The 16,338-nt window shown below is 45.5% G+C and overlaps 1 protein-coding gene across 4 annotated transcripts in view; it reads right to left on the bottom strand.

The window, feature by feature from the left end:
• Nucleotides 1-16,338, bottom strand: part of mamdc2a (MAM domain containing 2a) — a 148,812-nt gene that overhangs the window by 46,283 nt on the left and 86,191 nt on the right. For all 4 annotated transcript variants that reach the window (XM_068030580.1, XM_068030584.1, XM_068030581.1 and 1 more), the window contains exons 8-9: nucleotides 13,925-14,071; nucleotides 6,642-6,904 (exon numbers count right to left, since the gene is read on the bottom strand). In XM_068030580.1, coding sequence (XP_067886681.1) covers nucleotides 6,642-6,904; nucleotides 13,925-14,071 — 410 coding nt within the window. The remainder of the gene's footprint in view (nucleotides 1-6,641; nucleotides 6,905-13,924; nucleotides 14,072-16,338) is intronic.

Here is a 16,338-nt window from a genome sequence, read left to right as displayed (position 1 = left end):
AGGCAAGAGTGCTACCAACTGAGCTACAGCTAACAGACTAGCAAAACAATTGCATTTATATAGCACCTTTTGCAACCCTAGGACGTCCCAAAGCAGTTCACAGCCACTGAAGCACTTTTTTGATGAGCAGTCACTGTTGTAATGAAGCAAATGTGACAGCCAATTTATGCACAGCAAGATCCCACAAACAATAATGTGATGATGAGTAGATAATGCACTGTTTTGGTGAGGCAGGTTGAGGGATAAATATTGGTCAGGGCAGCAGAGAGAACTGTTCTGATTTTCTTCGAAGAAGTGCCAACTGATATTTGGCCTGCACCTGAGAGGGTGGATGGGGCATTGGTTTGACATCTCAACCAAAATCTGACAGTGCAGCACTCCCTCACGAGTGTCAGCCTAGATTACATGCTCAAGTCTTTGGAGTGGGACTCGAACCCACAGCCCTCTTACTCCAAATATCTTCCACTGAGCCACAGCTGACACTTAGACCAGCATAGGGTACAACACAATCTGATGAATGAATGAAGACTAGTCAACAAAATATCAGCTAAAATACACCATATCTTGCCAATTAGAGCCCAAATAATCAAAACAAAGCGAAGAGCACTATGATGATGGCGGAAATGACTTCAAAAAGCACTTCCACAAGAACAAAATTGTGTAGTTGCTGGAAATCTGAAATAAAAACAGAAAGCACTGGACATACTCAGCAGGTCTGGTAGCATCTGTGGAGAGAGAACCAGAGTTAAAAGGGCAAAATATTCACTCACCTGACCCCCAGGGAGTGGGTCAGTCAGAAAGCCGGGGTGGGGCAGGGTAGTTGGGGGGGAAACAACCCCTACTCAGATCTCCCCCTATGCTGCAAAGTTTTAACTCCACAGCCTGTTAGTGACATCAGTGATCGATTCCTCACCCAGAGGTCCTGCACAGGAGGACAGCCGGGCCTTCAGTTGGGTGGGGAACCGGTTAATGAAACTAGACGGACCACCCGGCATCGAACTAAGCACCGGAAACGGCTACGACAAACCCAACCCTGTTGACCCTGCAAAGTCCTCCTTACTAACATCTGGGGGTTTCTGCCAAATTTGGGAGAACTGTCCCACAGACTAGTCAAGCAACAGACTGACATAGTCATACTCACAGAATCATACCTGACAGACAATGTCCCAGACACTGCCATCAACATCCCAGGGTATGTCCTGTCCCAGTGGCAGGACAGACCTAGCAGAGGTGGTGGCACAGTGGCATACAGTGGGGAGGGAGTTGCCCTGGGAGTTCTCAACATTGACTTCGGACTCCATGACGTCTCATGGCATCAGGTCAAACATGGGCAAGGAAACCTCCTGCTGATTACCACCTACCACCCTCCCTCAGCTGATGAGTCAGTACTCCTCCATGTTGAACACGCCTCGGAGGAAGCACTGAGGGTGGCAAGGGCGCAGAATGTACTCTGGGTGGGGGACTTCAATGTCCATCACCAAGAGTGGCTTGGTAGCACCACTACTGACTGAGCTGGCCGAGTCCTAAAGGACATAGCTGGTAGACTGGGTCTGCGGCAGATGGTGAGGGAACCAACAAGAGGGAAAAACATACTTGACCTCGTCCTCACCAATCTGCCTGCCGCAGATGCATCCGTCCATGACAGTATTGGTAGGAGTGACCACCGCACAGTCCTTGTGGAGACGAAGTCCCGCCTTCACATTGAGGATACCGTCCATCGTGTTGTGTGGCACTACCACCGTGCTAAATGGGATAGATTTCAAACAGATCTAGCAATGCAAAACTGTGCACCCATTAGGTGCTGTGGGCCATCAGCAGCAGCAGAATTGTACTCAACCGCAATCTGTAACCTCATGGCCCGGCATATCCCCAACTCTACCATTGCCATCGAGCCAGGAGACCAACCCTGGTTCAATGAAGAGTGCAGGAGGGCATGCCAGGATCAGCACCAGTCATACCTCAAAATGAGGTGTCAACCTGGTGAAGCTAAAACAGAGGACTACCTGCGTGCCGAAATGCTTAAGAAACATGTGATAGACTGAGCTAAGCGATCCCATAACCAACGGATCAGATCTAAGCTCTGTAGTCCTGCCACCTCCAGTCGTGAATGGTGGTGGACAATTAAACAACTAACTGGAGGAGGTGGCTCCACAAATATCCCCATCATTAATGATGGGGGAGCCCAGCACATCAGTGCGAAAGATAAGGCTGAAGCATTTGCAACAATCTTCAGCCAGAAGTGCCGAGATGATGAACCATCATGGCCTCCTCCTGAAGTCCCAAGCATCACAGATGCCAGTCTTCAGCCAATTCGATTCACTCCGCGTGATGTCAAGAAAAGACTGAAGGCACTGGATACTGCAAAGGCTATGGGCCCTGACAATATTCCGGCAATAGTACTGAAGACCTGTGCTCCAGAACTTGCCGTGCCCTTAGCCAAGCTGTTCCAGTACAGCTACAACACTGGCATCTACCCTGCAATGTAGAAAATTGCCCAGGTATATCCTGTAGACAAAAAGCAGGACAAGTCCAACCCGACCAATTACTGACCCATCAGCCGAACCGCAATCATCAGTAAAGGATGGAAGGTGTCATCAACAGTGCCATCAAGAAGCTCTTGCGTAGCAATAACCTGCTCAGTGCTGCCAGTTTGGGCTCCGCGAGGGCCACTCAGCTCCTGACCTCATTACAGCCTTGGTTCAAACATGGACAAAAGAGCTGAACTCAAGAGGTGAAGTGAGAGTGACTGCCCTTGACATCAAGGCAGCATTTGAGTATGGCATGAAGGAACCCTAGCAAAATTAAAGTCAATGGGAATCAGGGGGAAAACTCTCTGCTGGTTGGAGTCATACCTAGCACAAAGGAAGATGGTTGTGGTTGTTGGAGGTCAATCGTCTGAGCTCCAGGACATCAATGAAGGAGTTCCTCAGGGTAGTGTCCTTGGCCCAACCATCTTCAGCTGTTTCATCAATGACCTTCCTTCAATCATTAGGTCAGAAGTGGGGATGTTCGCTGATGATTGCACAATGTTTAGCACCATTCGTGACTCCTCAGATACTGAAGCAGTCTATGTAGGAAGGCAGCAAGACCTGGACAATATCCAGGCTTGGGCTGATAAGTGGCAAGTAACATTCTAGCCACATAAGTTCCAGGCAATGACTATCTCCAACAAGGGAGAATCTAACCATCTCCCCTTGTCGTTCAATGGCATTACCATCGCTGAATCCCCCACTATCAATAGCCTAGGGGGTCACCATTGACCAGAAACTGAACTGGAGTAGCCATATAAAAGTACCGTGGCTACAAGAGCAGGTCAGAGGCTAGGTATCCTGTGGCGAGTAACTCATCTCCTGACTCCCCAATGCCTGTCCACCATCTACAAGGCACAAGTCAGGAGTGTGATGCAATATTCTCCACTTGCCTGGATGGGTGCAGCTCCAACAATACTCAAGAAGCTCAACACCATGCAGGACAAAGCAGCCCACGTGACTGGCACCCTATCCACCACCTTCAACATTCACTCCCTCCACCACTGACGCACAGTGGCAGCAGTGTTTACCATCTACAAGATGCAACAACTCACCAAGGCTCCCTTGACAGCACCTTCAAAACCCGCAACCTCTACCACCTAGATGGACAAGGGCAGCAGACATATGGGAACACCACCACCTGCAAGTTCCCTCCAAGCCACACACCATCCTGACTTGCAACTATATCGCTGTTCCTTCACTGTCGCTGGGTCAAAATCCTGGAACTCCCTTCTAACAGCATTGTGGGTATACCTATCTCACAGGGACTGCAGCGGTTCAAGAAGGCAGTTCACCACCACCTTCTCAAGGGCAATTAGGGATGGGCAATAAATGGTGGCCTAGCCACTGACGCCCACATCCCATGAATGAAAAAAAAATAATGACAGGTAACCATTGATGGTTGAACCATTTGATGGTTCAATGCATTACAATTCAATCCTACATTACAACAATGACTAGTCTTCAAAAAGTGCTTCAGTGGCCGTGAACTGCTTTGGGACATCCTGGGGTTGCAAAAGGTGCAATATAAATGGAAATTTTTTACCAGTCTGTCAGCTGTAGTTCAGTTGGTAGCACTTTTGCCTTTGCATCTCAAGATTCCAGGTTCAAGTCCCACTCCAAGACTTAAGCATCAATAAACCATTGATTGTTCCAGTGAACATCAACACAAGCTTGAGGAGCAGCACCTCATCTTTCGATTAGGCACTCTACAGCCTTGCGGACTCAAACTTGAGTTCAACAATTTCAGAGCATGACTGGCCTTTTCTTATATCTTTCTATTTTTTAATTATTTTATTTTATTTTTTAACCATGTGCCTGTTTTTCATGTAGATAGAGCCGCTCATTATTCTGCTATTAACGCTTTCTCTGGACTAATGCTTTGTCTTTCACCACAAGCATTAATACACTCTTTGCCTTTGTCTCAGGACAGCTTTGTTACTTAATCTCTCCTGCTCTCTACCCTATCAAACACCTTCGCTTTGTTCTCTTCCCCATCCCCTTAACTTGCTTAAAATCTAATTCCTTTCTAACCTTTGCCAGTTTTGATGAAGGGTCACTGAACTGAAACATTAATTCTGCTTCTCTCCCCACAGATGCTGCCTGATCTGCTGAGTATTTCCAGCATTTTCTGTTCTTATGACAGGTAACCCCGTGCTGGGAAGTGAGGTTGTCGACCATGGGTTGGTGGGGTGGGGTGGGGTGGGGTGAATCAAAGGCCTGGGGTTGGGGGGGGTTGGTGTTGGGGGAGAGGAGATCGAGGGCTGGCTGTTGGCAGTGAGGTTGGAGTTCTCTGGAGGGGCGATGGGGGATTGGAGGGGGGATTGGGACGTGGTTTGGGGTGGGGGGATGTCAGAGGCCTCGGGGAAAGGTCAGTGGGGAGGCCCTGATCATGAAGGCTCCTCAGGCAGGCCCCTAGATCCGGGAGTTAGGTTCCTGAATCCACCAAGTGCTCACCTTGAGAATGCTGCCAGGTTCCCCGACGCTCAGGAAACTCAATGGACGGCTGTTAAAGCTTAAAACCTGAATGACAATGAGACTCGCAGCCTCATTAACATATTTAAAGCAGCAACCCCGTCTCCCTGAATCAGATTGGTTGCCCACCCAATGTCCAGCCTCAGTTAAAGTCAGAAATGGGCAGGTTGAAAGGGGGTTTGGGTTGGAGATCAGATTTCTCACATTTTAACCCCTCACCTGACCCAACCCCGCCTGTTTTATTCAGTTAAAATTCCGCCTAAGGTTTCAGGTTGACAACGCTCTGTTTCTCTCTCCACAGATGCTGCCAGACCTGCTGAGTATTTCCAGCATTTTCTGCTTCTGTTTCTAAAAATACTTCAGTGGATGTAAAGTGCTTTAGAACATCCTGAGGTCATGAAAGGGGCAACATCTATGCACATCTTTCATTTTTTTATGGGATTTTTGTAATGTTCAGGTGGGCCTGTAAAGGGGGCAGCAGCCTGCCCTTTTGAAGCAAGTGTCGGGCTGCTTAAAAATGCAAAATGGCTGCCCTAGGCCCAGTTGTCCAATGATCGCCCCAAGCAGAGGTCTTCACAAGGGCCCCCTGATGGTCACTCAATAAAAGGCTCAGGAAACCCGTGGTTCTCAATCTGACTGTGCCCAGGCAATAAATAAAACTTCCTACCCATTGCCAGCTCTTATGAGGCTCCTCCTGGCTAAATACTGCAGGCCACTGCCAGGATTTGCAACTCACTGCCTTGTCCATCTCCCCTGACCTGCCAGCTGGCTCAGATTGGGAGAACGGCAATTTCCTACCCTCCCACAATCACGGAATTGCAATGGTTGGGGTGCAGGGCGGGGTAGGATGTGAATTTCGACAGGTGTTCCTCTGCCATCTGCAGACAAGCACAAGGTTAGACAATGTCAACAGTCTGTGTATATTAGCTCATGGGACGTGGGTGTCGCTGACAAGACTGCCATTTATTGCCCATTAATTGCCCTTGAGGAGGTGGTGGTGAGTTGCCTTCTTGAACCATTGCTGTCCTTGGGCTGTAGGTGCACTCACAGTGCTGTTAGGGAGGGAGTTCCAGGATTGGGACCCAGCGACAGTGAAGAACGGCAACATAGTTCCAAGTCAGGATGGTGTGTGGCTTGGAGGGAACTTGCAGGTGGTGTTACCATGTATCTGCTGCTCTTGTCCTTCAAGGTGGTTGTGGTTACGGGTATGGAAGGTGCAGTCAAAGGAGCCTTGATGAGCTGCTGCAGTGCATCTTGTAGATGGTACACACTGCTGCCATTGTGCGTCGATCATGGAGGAAGCGAATGTTGAAGGTGGTGGATGGGGTGCTGATCAAGTGGGCTGCTTTGTCCTGGATGGCGTTGAGCTTGTTGAGTGTTGTTGGTACTGCACCCATCCTGGCAAGTGGAGAGTATTCCATCACACTCCAGGTTTGTGCCTTGTAGATGGTGGACAGGCTAATCAACCGTGGTGGGAAGTAGGTAACAGTCACTGTAAAATTCACTCCTGTCCACACCCCACTTTCGCATAGATACATTTTCCAGTAGGAAGCACTGGAAGAACAATTAGGAGTAGGAACCCTGATCAATTTTCCCTCCATTTCCCAGCCCAGTAATTATGGATCAATGAACGATTACCTTAGTGGGCACCTGTCGTTGATAGTTAACTTCTGCTTGAAACCATGTTCCAGTTCGTGATTTGGGAATTGACCAAATCTTTTCTTGAACGCGGTCTTCTTCACCATAGATGTAGACTGCGAGGGCGTCCTCTGTTACAAAATGGTTCAGAGCGTAAAAGAATCGCAAGCAGTACTGGAGATTGGCGAGTAAAAGTGGGCCTGCCAGATGCGCCACATACTCCTGCTGATATCCAAACATCGCATTAGAAATTAGAAAGCCACCTGTGAAATTCGGAGAGTATCTGTTACTGAAATAAAACAGTAAATGCAAATAAACATAATCCCTGGCGTCAAATGGAGGGATTCAACTCTGAGTTTGGAGATTGCCAGAAACATGAATTCAAAATAATTTAGGTCGAATTACACAGAATGTGCAGCAGAGGAACAGGCCATTCCACCCAACTGCTCCATGCTGGTGTTTATGCTTCTCACAAGCTTCCTCCCACTCTTTTTCATATCCTTCTATTCCTTTCTCACTCATCTGCTTATCTAGCTTCCCCTTAAGTGCATCTACACTATTCACCTCAACCATGTGGCAGTGAGTTCCACATTCTCCCCATTCCATTTAAAGAAGTTTTTCCTGAATTCCCTATTGGATTTATGAGTGACTATCTTATATTTAAGACTCCTAGTTTTGGACACAAAATATGTGTTCAAATTGGGCCAAGGGAGTCACAGAATGACTTCGATGTGAAAAGATGAATTTCATACCATCATACTAAGCAAGAGTCATGATAAAATTGCTCACAACAATTTCCAGAGTTTCCTGGATGTTAAGTGTAAGTTGACATAACTTGTTAAATCTCTTTTCCTTTTCTTACGGCTGATGTAGAGCAACAACTATAATCTTACATTCAGGTGGTTAAACCAGATAACTGCGTCAGGAGTAGCGCAGTGTGTCACTGTGATGCCTTCTTCATATTTGTGAATGTGACATTGAGTGATTATATGTTCAATGGTCTGTTATGGTGACCGCTGTCAGACACTGGAGTATTTTTAATTTTCCATCTGGCATCAAGTATCTGCATCTGCCACGGTTTATGCAGATGTGGTTTAGTGTTGTCGTGAGCTTCCTGGAAGATAGAAGCCAGAGACTAGAGGTACTTGTTTGTGACTTCTTGTGAACTCCATTTGGCTTTCAAAATATCATCAGGGTTGAAGCTGCATTGTCTAACGTTAATCATGTGGGTCCAATAGGGCTCGGATAACTTTAATGAATGGGAGCAACTTTAACCTAACTGGTCGGCAGAAATATCACGGGTTTGGGTACATCAGAAGATAAGAACTAAAGATATAGGAGCAGGAGTAGGCCATTCAGCCCCTTGAGCCTGCTCCGCAAGATCATGGCTAATCTGATTCTGGCCTCAACTCCACATTCCCGACCGTTCCCCATAATCCTTGACCCCCCTATAGTTCAAAAATCTTTCAATCTCAGCCTTGAATACATTCAATGACCAAGCCTCCAGAGCCGTCTGAGGTACAGAATTCCAAAGATTCACTATCGTCTGAGAGAATAAATTCCTCCTCACCACCGTCTTAAACAGGTGAGCTCTTATTCTGAAATATGCCCCGTAGTTCCAGAATCCCCTATGAGGGGAAGCATTCTCTCAGCATCTATCCTGTCAAGCCCCCTAAGAATCTTATGTGTTTCAACAAGATCACCTCTCATCCTTCTAAACTACAATGTGTATTGGTGCACCTGAAGAAATCATTTCTGACAATGGGTCACAGTATATGGGCAAACCTTTCTGGGATATGTCCGCCAAATGGGGTGTAAACCATGTGACATCCTCACCATATCACCCCAAGTTGAATGGTCATGTCGAGCGAATGGTCCGCACAATCAAACCACTTATCCTGAAGTGTAGGTAAAGGAAACACGATCTTCGTGTCGTCATGCTCCACCACAGAGCTACACCTATGGATATGGGCTTACCATCACCAGCAAACAAGTGCAGAAGACTCTGCCAAGCCATCATCTATCCAAATTCTCCGAGGTGCAGGAGACACTGCTTGTGAAACAGGTGGGAATAAAGATGGTGCATGACTGACACACAGGGACGGAACTACCTCAACTACATGTTGGAAAAAAGATCAGGGTCATACACCCCACGATAAAAACATGGTTGCCTACAGAGGTGTCCGGAGTGTGCGGTGAGCCTCGGTCCTACGAGATTACAATATCTAGTGGAGCGGTGTTGAGAAGGAACTGAAGCCAACTGAAAGAGATGTGCAGTATTCCCATTGCGCATGGTGGACTCGAGGGAGCACGGTCCAACGGTGGGGGGGTGTTAGATCAACAGGACGACAGCCAACGCATTGACAACATGCCTGCAAGCCCAGGAATGCCAGGGATGAAATCCACATCCCCAGAAGGTTATACCATAACCAGGTCTGGAAGAGTTGTCAAACCACCGGAACGATATATGGACTGCTAAGCCTCTATACTTGTAAAGTTTATAATCTCTATCCATGTGTAAATAATTTTGATGTTATCTAATTTTATATGTTTTTGCTTTTAGCAAACGAGACTTATCTTTGGAAAGAAGGGGGATTTTGTATGATTGCCTTTAAGAGTGATAATATGCTAATGAGTTAAGTGCCACGATGCAGTCATGTGACTACATGCCAGTCTCAATCTGCTACTGTAAAACCTAGAGGCAAGTCATGTAAACAGTTAGCTCTGCACTGTCTATACTTGTTAGCGGTTAATAAATCTGTTTGAGATCTTCAACAACCTGAACTTCACGCATCTCATGTTGCATCAGACAACATAAAAAGCTCATGACAAGTATGGGCACAGCCTGCTCAAACTTTTTAGAATTAGAATTAGAATTAGAACATTACAGCGCAGTACAGGCCCTTCGGCCCTCGATGTTGCGCTGACCTGTGAAACCATCTGACCTACACTATTCCATTTTCATCCATATGTCTATCCAATGACCACTTAAATGCCCTTAAAGTTGGCGAGTCTACTACTGCTGCAGGCAGGGCGTTCCGCGCCCTTACTACTCTCTGAGTAAAGAAACTACCTCTGACATCTGTCCTATATCTATCACCCCTCAACTTAAAGCTACGTCCCCTCGTGTTTGCCATCACCATCCTGGAAAAAGACTCTCACTATCCACCCTATCTAACCCTCTGATTATCTTATATGTCTCTATTAAGTCACCTCTCCTCCTCCTTCTCTCCAACGAAAACAACCTCAAGTCCCTCAGCCTTTCCTCGTAAGACCTTCCCTCCATACCAGGCAACATCCTAGTAAATCTCCTCTGCACCCTTTCCAAAGCTTCCACATCCTTCCTATAATGCGGTGACCAGAACTGCACGCAATACTCCAGGTGCGGCCTCACCAGAGTTTTGTACAGCTGCAGCATGACCTCGTGGCTCCGAAACTCGATCCCCCTACTAATAAAAGCTAACACACCATATGCCTTCTTAACAGCCCTATTAACCTGGGTAGCAACTTTCAGGGATTTATGTACCTGGACACCAAGATCTCTCTGTTCATCTACACTACCAAGAATCTTCCCATTAGCCCAGTACTCTGCATTCCTGTTACTCCTTCCAAAGTGAATCACCTCACACTTTTCCGCATTAAACTCCATTTGCCATCTCTCAGCCCAGCTCTGCAGCCTATCTATGTCCCTCTGTACCCTACAACATCCTTCGGCACTATCCACAACTCCACCGACCTTCGTGTCATCCGCAAATTTACTAACCCACCCTTCTACACCCTCTTCCAGGTCATTTATAAAAATGACAAACAGCAGTGGCTCCAAAACAGATCCTTGCGGCACACCACTAGTAACTAAACTCCAGGATGAACATTTGCCATCAACCACCACCCTCTGTCTTCTTTCAGCTAGCCAATTTCTGATCCAAAGCTCTAAATCACCTTCAATCCCATACTTCCGTATTTTCTGCAATAGCCTACCGTGGGGAACCTTATCAAACGCCTTACTGAAATCCATATACACCACATCCACGGCTTTACCCTCATCCACCTGTTTGGTCACCTTCTCGAAAAACTCAATAAGGTTTGTGAGGCACGACCTACCCTTCACAAAACCGTGCTGACTATCGCTAATGAACTTATTCTTTTCAAGATGATTATACATCCTGTCTCTTATAACCTTTTCCAACATTTTACCCACTCATTTTCTCATAAGACCACCCCTTCATCCAGGAATCATCCTACTGAACCTTCTCCGAACTGCCTCCAATGCAAGTATATCCTTCCTTAAATAAGGAAGCCAGTCTTTCACCCCACCTGATACTGACTTCAACAGTCAGGATAGGGTGTAAAAGCAGTGTTGCACCCGATCCCATCAGCTTCCCCAATATGCCGGTTAGATTAAAATATTTTCTTGCAAATTTATTTTATCCTCTGGTCAATTCATCAATGTTTTCAGTGCAGAAGATGAATTAAATTATCTTTTTCAAACATTCATTTTTAACATTCCTCATGTGTTTATCTAGCTTCCCCTTAATAGCATAGATACCTATGCTATTCGCCTCCACCACTCCCTGTGGTAGTGAGTTCCACATTCTCACCACTCTCTGGGTAAATCAACTATTTGATGGGAAATTATTGATACATTCACAATAAACTGCTTGTGGCATTGACTGGGAGTTAGATAGACTGGGAATCACAATTTATTTTTTCACAAGCCATTGATCCTAGTCATGTATCCTCACTAGAATCCCTGTTTTCTGGCTCATTTTATATCTATATTCATCCCCAAATCCTCACTAATCCCAGCTGTCTCAGCAGTTCACATTCACTGGAGATTGATAGAAAATTTCCTCCCAGACTATCTTAATTCCGGGTATTAAACTGACAGCCTCATGTTCAATAGCTCACATGGATTATATTACCAGTTGAATTTCAGATCACACAGACACATCTGCCTCGCCGATATAAACAATGAACAAAAAACTGGGAAGCTAACACAATCACAACACTGAGTGAATAGCATAGATGCCTTTAAGGAACTCCTGGAGCTCGCTGACCACAAGGGTGGTGGAAGTGGAAATAATCAGTGATCTCAAAAGGAAATTGGATGGGTACTTGAGGGAAATAAATTCGCGACTGGATTACCCCCAAGGAGAGCTGGCACGGACACAATGGGCTGAATGGCCTCCTTCTGTGCTGTAATGACTCTATGAGGAATTTAGGGAAACACATGGGGGAAAAAGGAATAGAAAGATATGTTATTAGGGTAAGATAAAGGAGGGTGAGTGAGGTTCGTGGAACATAAACACCAGCATGACTAGATGGGCCAAAAGCCTGTTTCTGTGCTGTACATTCTACGTAACTCACAACTTCATACTGTTCCTTTATTTAATTTTAATTTTTTCGCACCTCTTTTGAAGGCCTCTTGCCAATCCTCAATGGTGAAGCCTGGTAGGTCCCTGGCCATTGCAGGTGCAACTCAAACCAGTCACTAGATGGTGGGCAAACCGACCAAGACTGACTTGCCTGCTGACTATTTTCCTCTCAACAATAACTTGCATTTATGTTGCACCTTTAATGTAGTCACAAGGTGCTTCACAGGAGCAATATCAAACAAAATTCGACACCAAGCCCATATGGAGGTATTAGGACACGTGACCAAAAGCTTGGCTGAAGGGTTTGGTTTTATGGACCATCTTAAAGGCAGAGAGAGAGAAAGGGAGAGAGAGGTAGAAAGGTGGAAAGGTTTGGGGAGACAATGTCAGAGCTTAGGGCTGAGGAAGCTGAAGACACGGCCACCAATGGTGGAGTGATGAAAATTGGAAATGCGCAAGAGGCCAGAATTGGAGAAGCACAGACATGTGTGATGGTTGTAGGACTGGAGGAGGTTACGGAGGGAGGGGCAAGGCCACACAGGGATTTGAAAACAAGGATGAGAGTTTTAAGTTTGAGGTGACAGGAAGCCAATGAGCACCTGGTGACCGAGACCTGGTGCAGGTTAGGATGCAGGCAGCAGGAGCTTGAGGAGCTCAAGTTTACAGAGAGTGGAAGATGGGAGGCTGGCCAGGAGAGTATTGGAATGGTTGAGGCTATATCCTTAGTATCCACCGACAGTTTGGCAAAGATCAGGAATTTGCCACATAGGAAATTGAGGCCACAAACCTATCTCCTACCACTCTGTGGCACATCACCTTGAAACGCAAAGGAGTGAATTTTCATCTTTACCACCCGGGTGGAGTACAGAGAGAAAAACTGGGTGTGGAGGATCACATGCCTGGAGTGGAACCCAACTGATCGTCCTTCAGTTTAAATGGGGGGACAAAGTTCAGTAGGCTCGAATGTGGGTACCTGATTTTCCTCTCTGCACTTCACCTAGACAACAAAGAAAAGACTTGCATTGATATATCACCTTTCGCAATGTTCCAATGTGCTTTACAGCCAATGAAGTACAGCTCATGAATGTAATTTAGGAAACGTAGCAGCCAATGCATGCACCGCAAGATCCCACAACCAGAAATATGATAATGACCAGATAATCTATTTTTGTGAAGTTGGTTGAGGGATAAATATTGACCCAGGATACTGGGGAGAACACCCCTGCTCTTCTTTGAAATAGTGCCACGGGATCTTTTACATCCACCAAGAGGGTAGACAGAACCTTGATTTAACATCTCATCCAAAAGACAGCACCTCCAACATTGCATACTCCCTTAATACTGCATTGGGAGTGTCACCCTAGATATTTGTGGTAAAGTTCCTAGAGTGGAACTTGATCCCATGACATTCTGACACAGAGGCAAGCATGCTACTTAGTGCTATGGTTAGCGCAGCTGCAGCAACTTTCAGATGAGTCAGTAACAAGTAAGGCCGCAGTTCCAGAAATAGCACGACAGCTGAGGTGTACCCTAACCCACTCCCCCAGTTCTCTCTTGTCTTAAGACCCCCTCCCACTCCAACTCCCCATCTCCATCCCAGGTCCTATATCCCTAAGAGAAGAAGGAGGTTGAAGAAGTATCACTTTTCGCTTGATAATGCTGTGGAAAGGAGACACAATACTGTATTGCAACAACACTAGAAGTCTCTATGTTGTATATTTATTTACACATAAAGAAAGGTTTGCCAATTATCTTTCTTTTATAAAGATTGCGACCCTTTAAAGCTTCCACCACATTCAACATTACATTTGTTTACTAATAATAACTATATCCTTTTCCTGAACACCAAGGGTGAACAATAAGGTGGACACCCCATGATTTCCCACACAGATGCAACTTAATTCTTACCTACTCCGCTTGTGTGGTCTCCGAATCGAAATGCACTTGGTTTTCGAACCAGTCTTGTCCATTTGGTGCCATCTTTGTGGTTTTGGGAATAATTGCAAAAACCTTGATCGAAGTTGCAATTCGCCACAGATGGGTCGAAGGCAAATTCTTTATTTCAACAAAGACAGAAAATGCCGTTTCTAACAGATTGTATACAGTGTGAATGATCGTAAGAGTAATTGTGAGACTGGGATGCGTTTTATTTCAATATGACTCAAATGCAGCTAAATCTGCCAAAGAGACTGGCTAGAATCTATCAATACATCTATAACTGCCCACAAAGCAGTTGTAACTGGAAATAACCATTAGCTGGCAAGAAAAATCTGAACTCACTTGAGTTTTATTGGGAGCAGGGATAGGGAGTTGATCAATTTAGACTTATGCCAATCTCTTGGGAGTTTGACAAAAGGGCCAATACTCACCCCCGACCCCTCCCGATGTAAATGGGATGTACAAGAGATAAGGGCGTTAAAACAGAGGCAGTGTCCTCCCCTCTCGGTTCGCCTCACACTCTCATGTAACAAGAATTACAAGAACTTTGAAATGCTCTTTAATTCTTCAACTGACTGATTATCAGTTTCAGTCTTACAAAAAAATTGTTCCTGTTCAGGACTGAAATTCTTCTATTTTATTTACAATTTGTGCAATCAGTACAGGGTTTACACAGGAAAAATTTAGCAATAAAGAAAGCTCTTACGTTCCTACTGCAGAACAAATCGTGGCATTTGAACTTCTGCCAGAACTGAAACAGTCTCACAATGATTAACAGGTGGATATGGACCAATGTTAAGATAGAGACTTTTCAGCCTGGTACTTTGCTCAGTCCAAGAAAAACTGGTCAATTTGGACAGCAAAACAATGATTAGCAACTCAACTTTAAAACAAATCTACTAGCTGAAATTGCACACAGAGCAAGAAATAAACAAAACACAAATTTATTTCTTCACGTGACAGTAACTCGACCAGTTCAAATGCACATAGGCACACACATTTGTGGCATTGCACTGAAGATGGATTTAAATGTAGGAACGGTCATCAATCCTGGTGAGGCAATTGCATAGAAAGAATGCAATTAAAATGAGTAAGAACATTAAGTGCACTTAGGGATAAACAAACTGTTGGTAATGAGGTCATTTGTAGGAATAAGCTTACATTGAGAACAATCTTCATCATTCACATTACGGTTAAACCTGGAGTTGCCACTTCTGGTTATAATGCACTTCGCAATTTCATGTCATGATGTCCCATCTCCAGCCACCCTGCTCCTGCCATTGGTCACCTGACATGTCCATCCTCCAGCTTCCCACACCAACTGGAAGGTGAACAGATTCTTCACTACCTAATTGGTGACGCTTGACTGTCACTCGAATGGCCTTTATCCACCACCCCCCCCACCCCCCAAGTCCAATATTTTTAGAACTAATATTCAAAAATATTCTAAGAAAATTATTTTTATTTAATGCGCTCATAAGGTTTCTCCTAGGTGTTGCTCATAACAGAGTCTGACAGATTAATTTTTGATTCTTGAAACAATCCTGGAGGGTTGGCAACTCCAGTTAGTGTTACATCGCACTCAACTTTTGGTATTTTAAGTATGTTTTTCCTTTCAATGCATTTTTGCCTGTTTTATTTTCCATCCCTGCAGCAGGGGGACTGTGCTGAAAAATGGGGAGGAGTGAATGTGAGGCACAGGAGCATAGCGCACAAAGTGTTATAGGTGTGAGAGAGCAGTGACAACAACATGCATTTACAAAGTGCCTTTTGCATGCAGGACTGGCTTTTCACAGAGGTGAAAATGAAGCACTGTCCCAAAGAAGGAGATGCTCAGGAGGGTAATTGACAGCTTGGTCAAAGAGGTGGGTTTTAAGGAGGGTGTCCAGTGTGTAGGCACAGCCAGCAATGGTGGGGGTAAAAGGTGGTGAACAAGAGGTCAGAGCAACCAAGCTAAATAAAGGGATATGGGAACAGTGCAGGCACACGGGATATGTGGAAGATAAACAAATGGTTGGGCCAAATGGACTGTTTCTGCATTGTAATTCCTACAGAATAGTTCCATTGTGCAGTCTTCATACGTCTTGCTCAACTAGCCTTTCTTTTTGTGTGGGACTAGACAGTGAGCATTGGCTGTTTATTTAGTTGGCATGGGGTGGGGGAGCAGCAGGGAGAGGGAAGGACTTCACCCTTCGCTAATGTCCATATGGAGGTACTTTCCACCTGAGGTCATTGGATAGTATGGGAACCAGGCTGATTCCCACCTGAAGCCTGTCCCTCCAACTCTGTCCAATCTCCTGACTACAATTTGTTCATTGAGCAATGGCCATGGATCAAGTTTACAACTTTTTCCATCTAAGTGGCTCAGGGCTACACCTGGAACT

This window comes from Heterodontus francisci, chromosome 4 (genome assembly GCF_036365525.1).
Source record: "Heterodontus francisci isolate sHetFra1 chromosome 4, sHetFra1.hap1, whole genome shotgun sequence".
Taxonomy (NCBI): domain Eukaryota; kingdom Metazoa; phylum Chordata; class Chondrichthyes; order Heterodontiformes; family Heterodontidae; genus Heterodontus; species Heterodontus francisci.
Note: the sequence above shows the minus strand (reverse complement) of the source record. Positions and strands in the feature narration are given on the sequence as shown.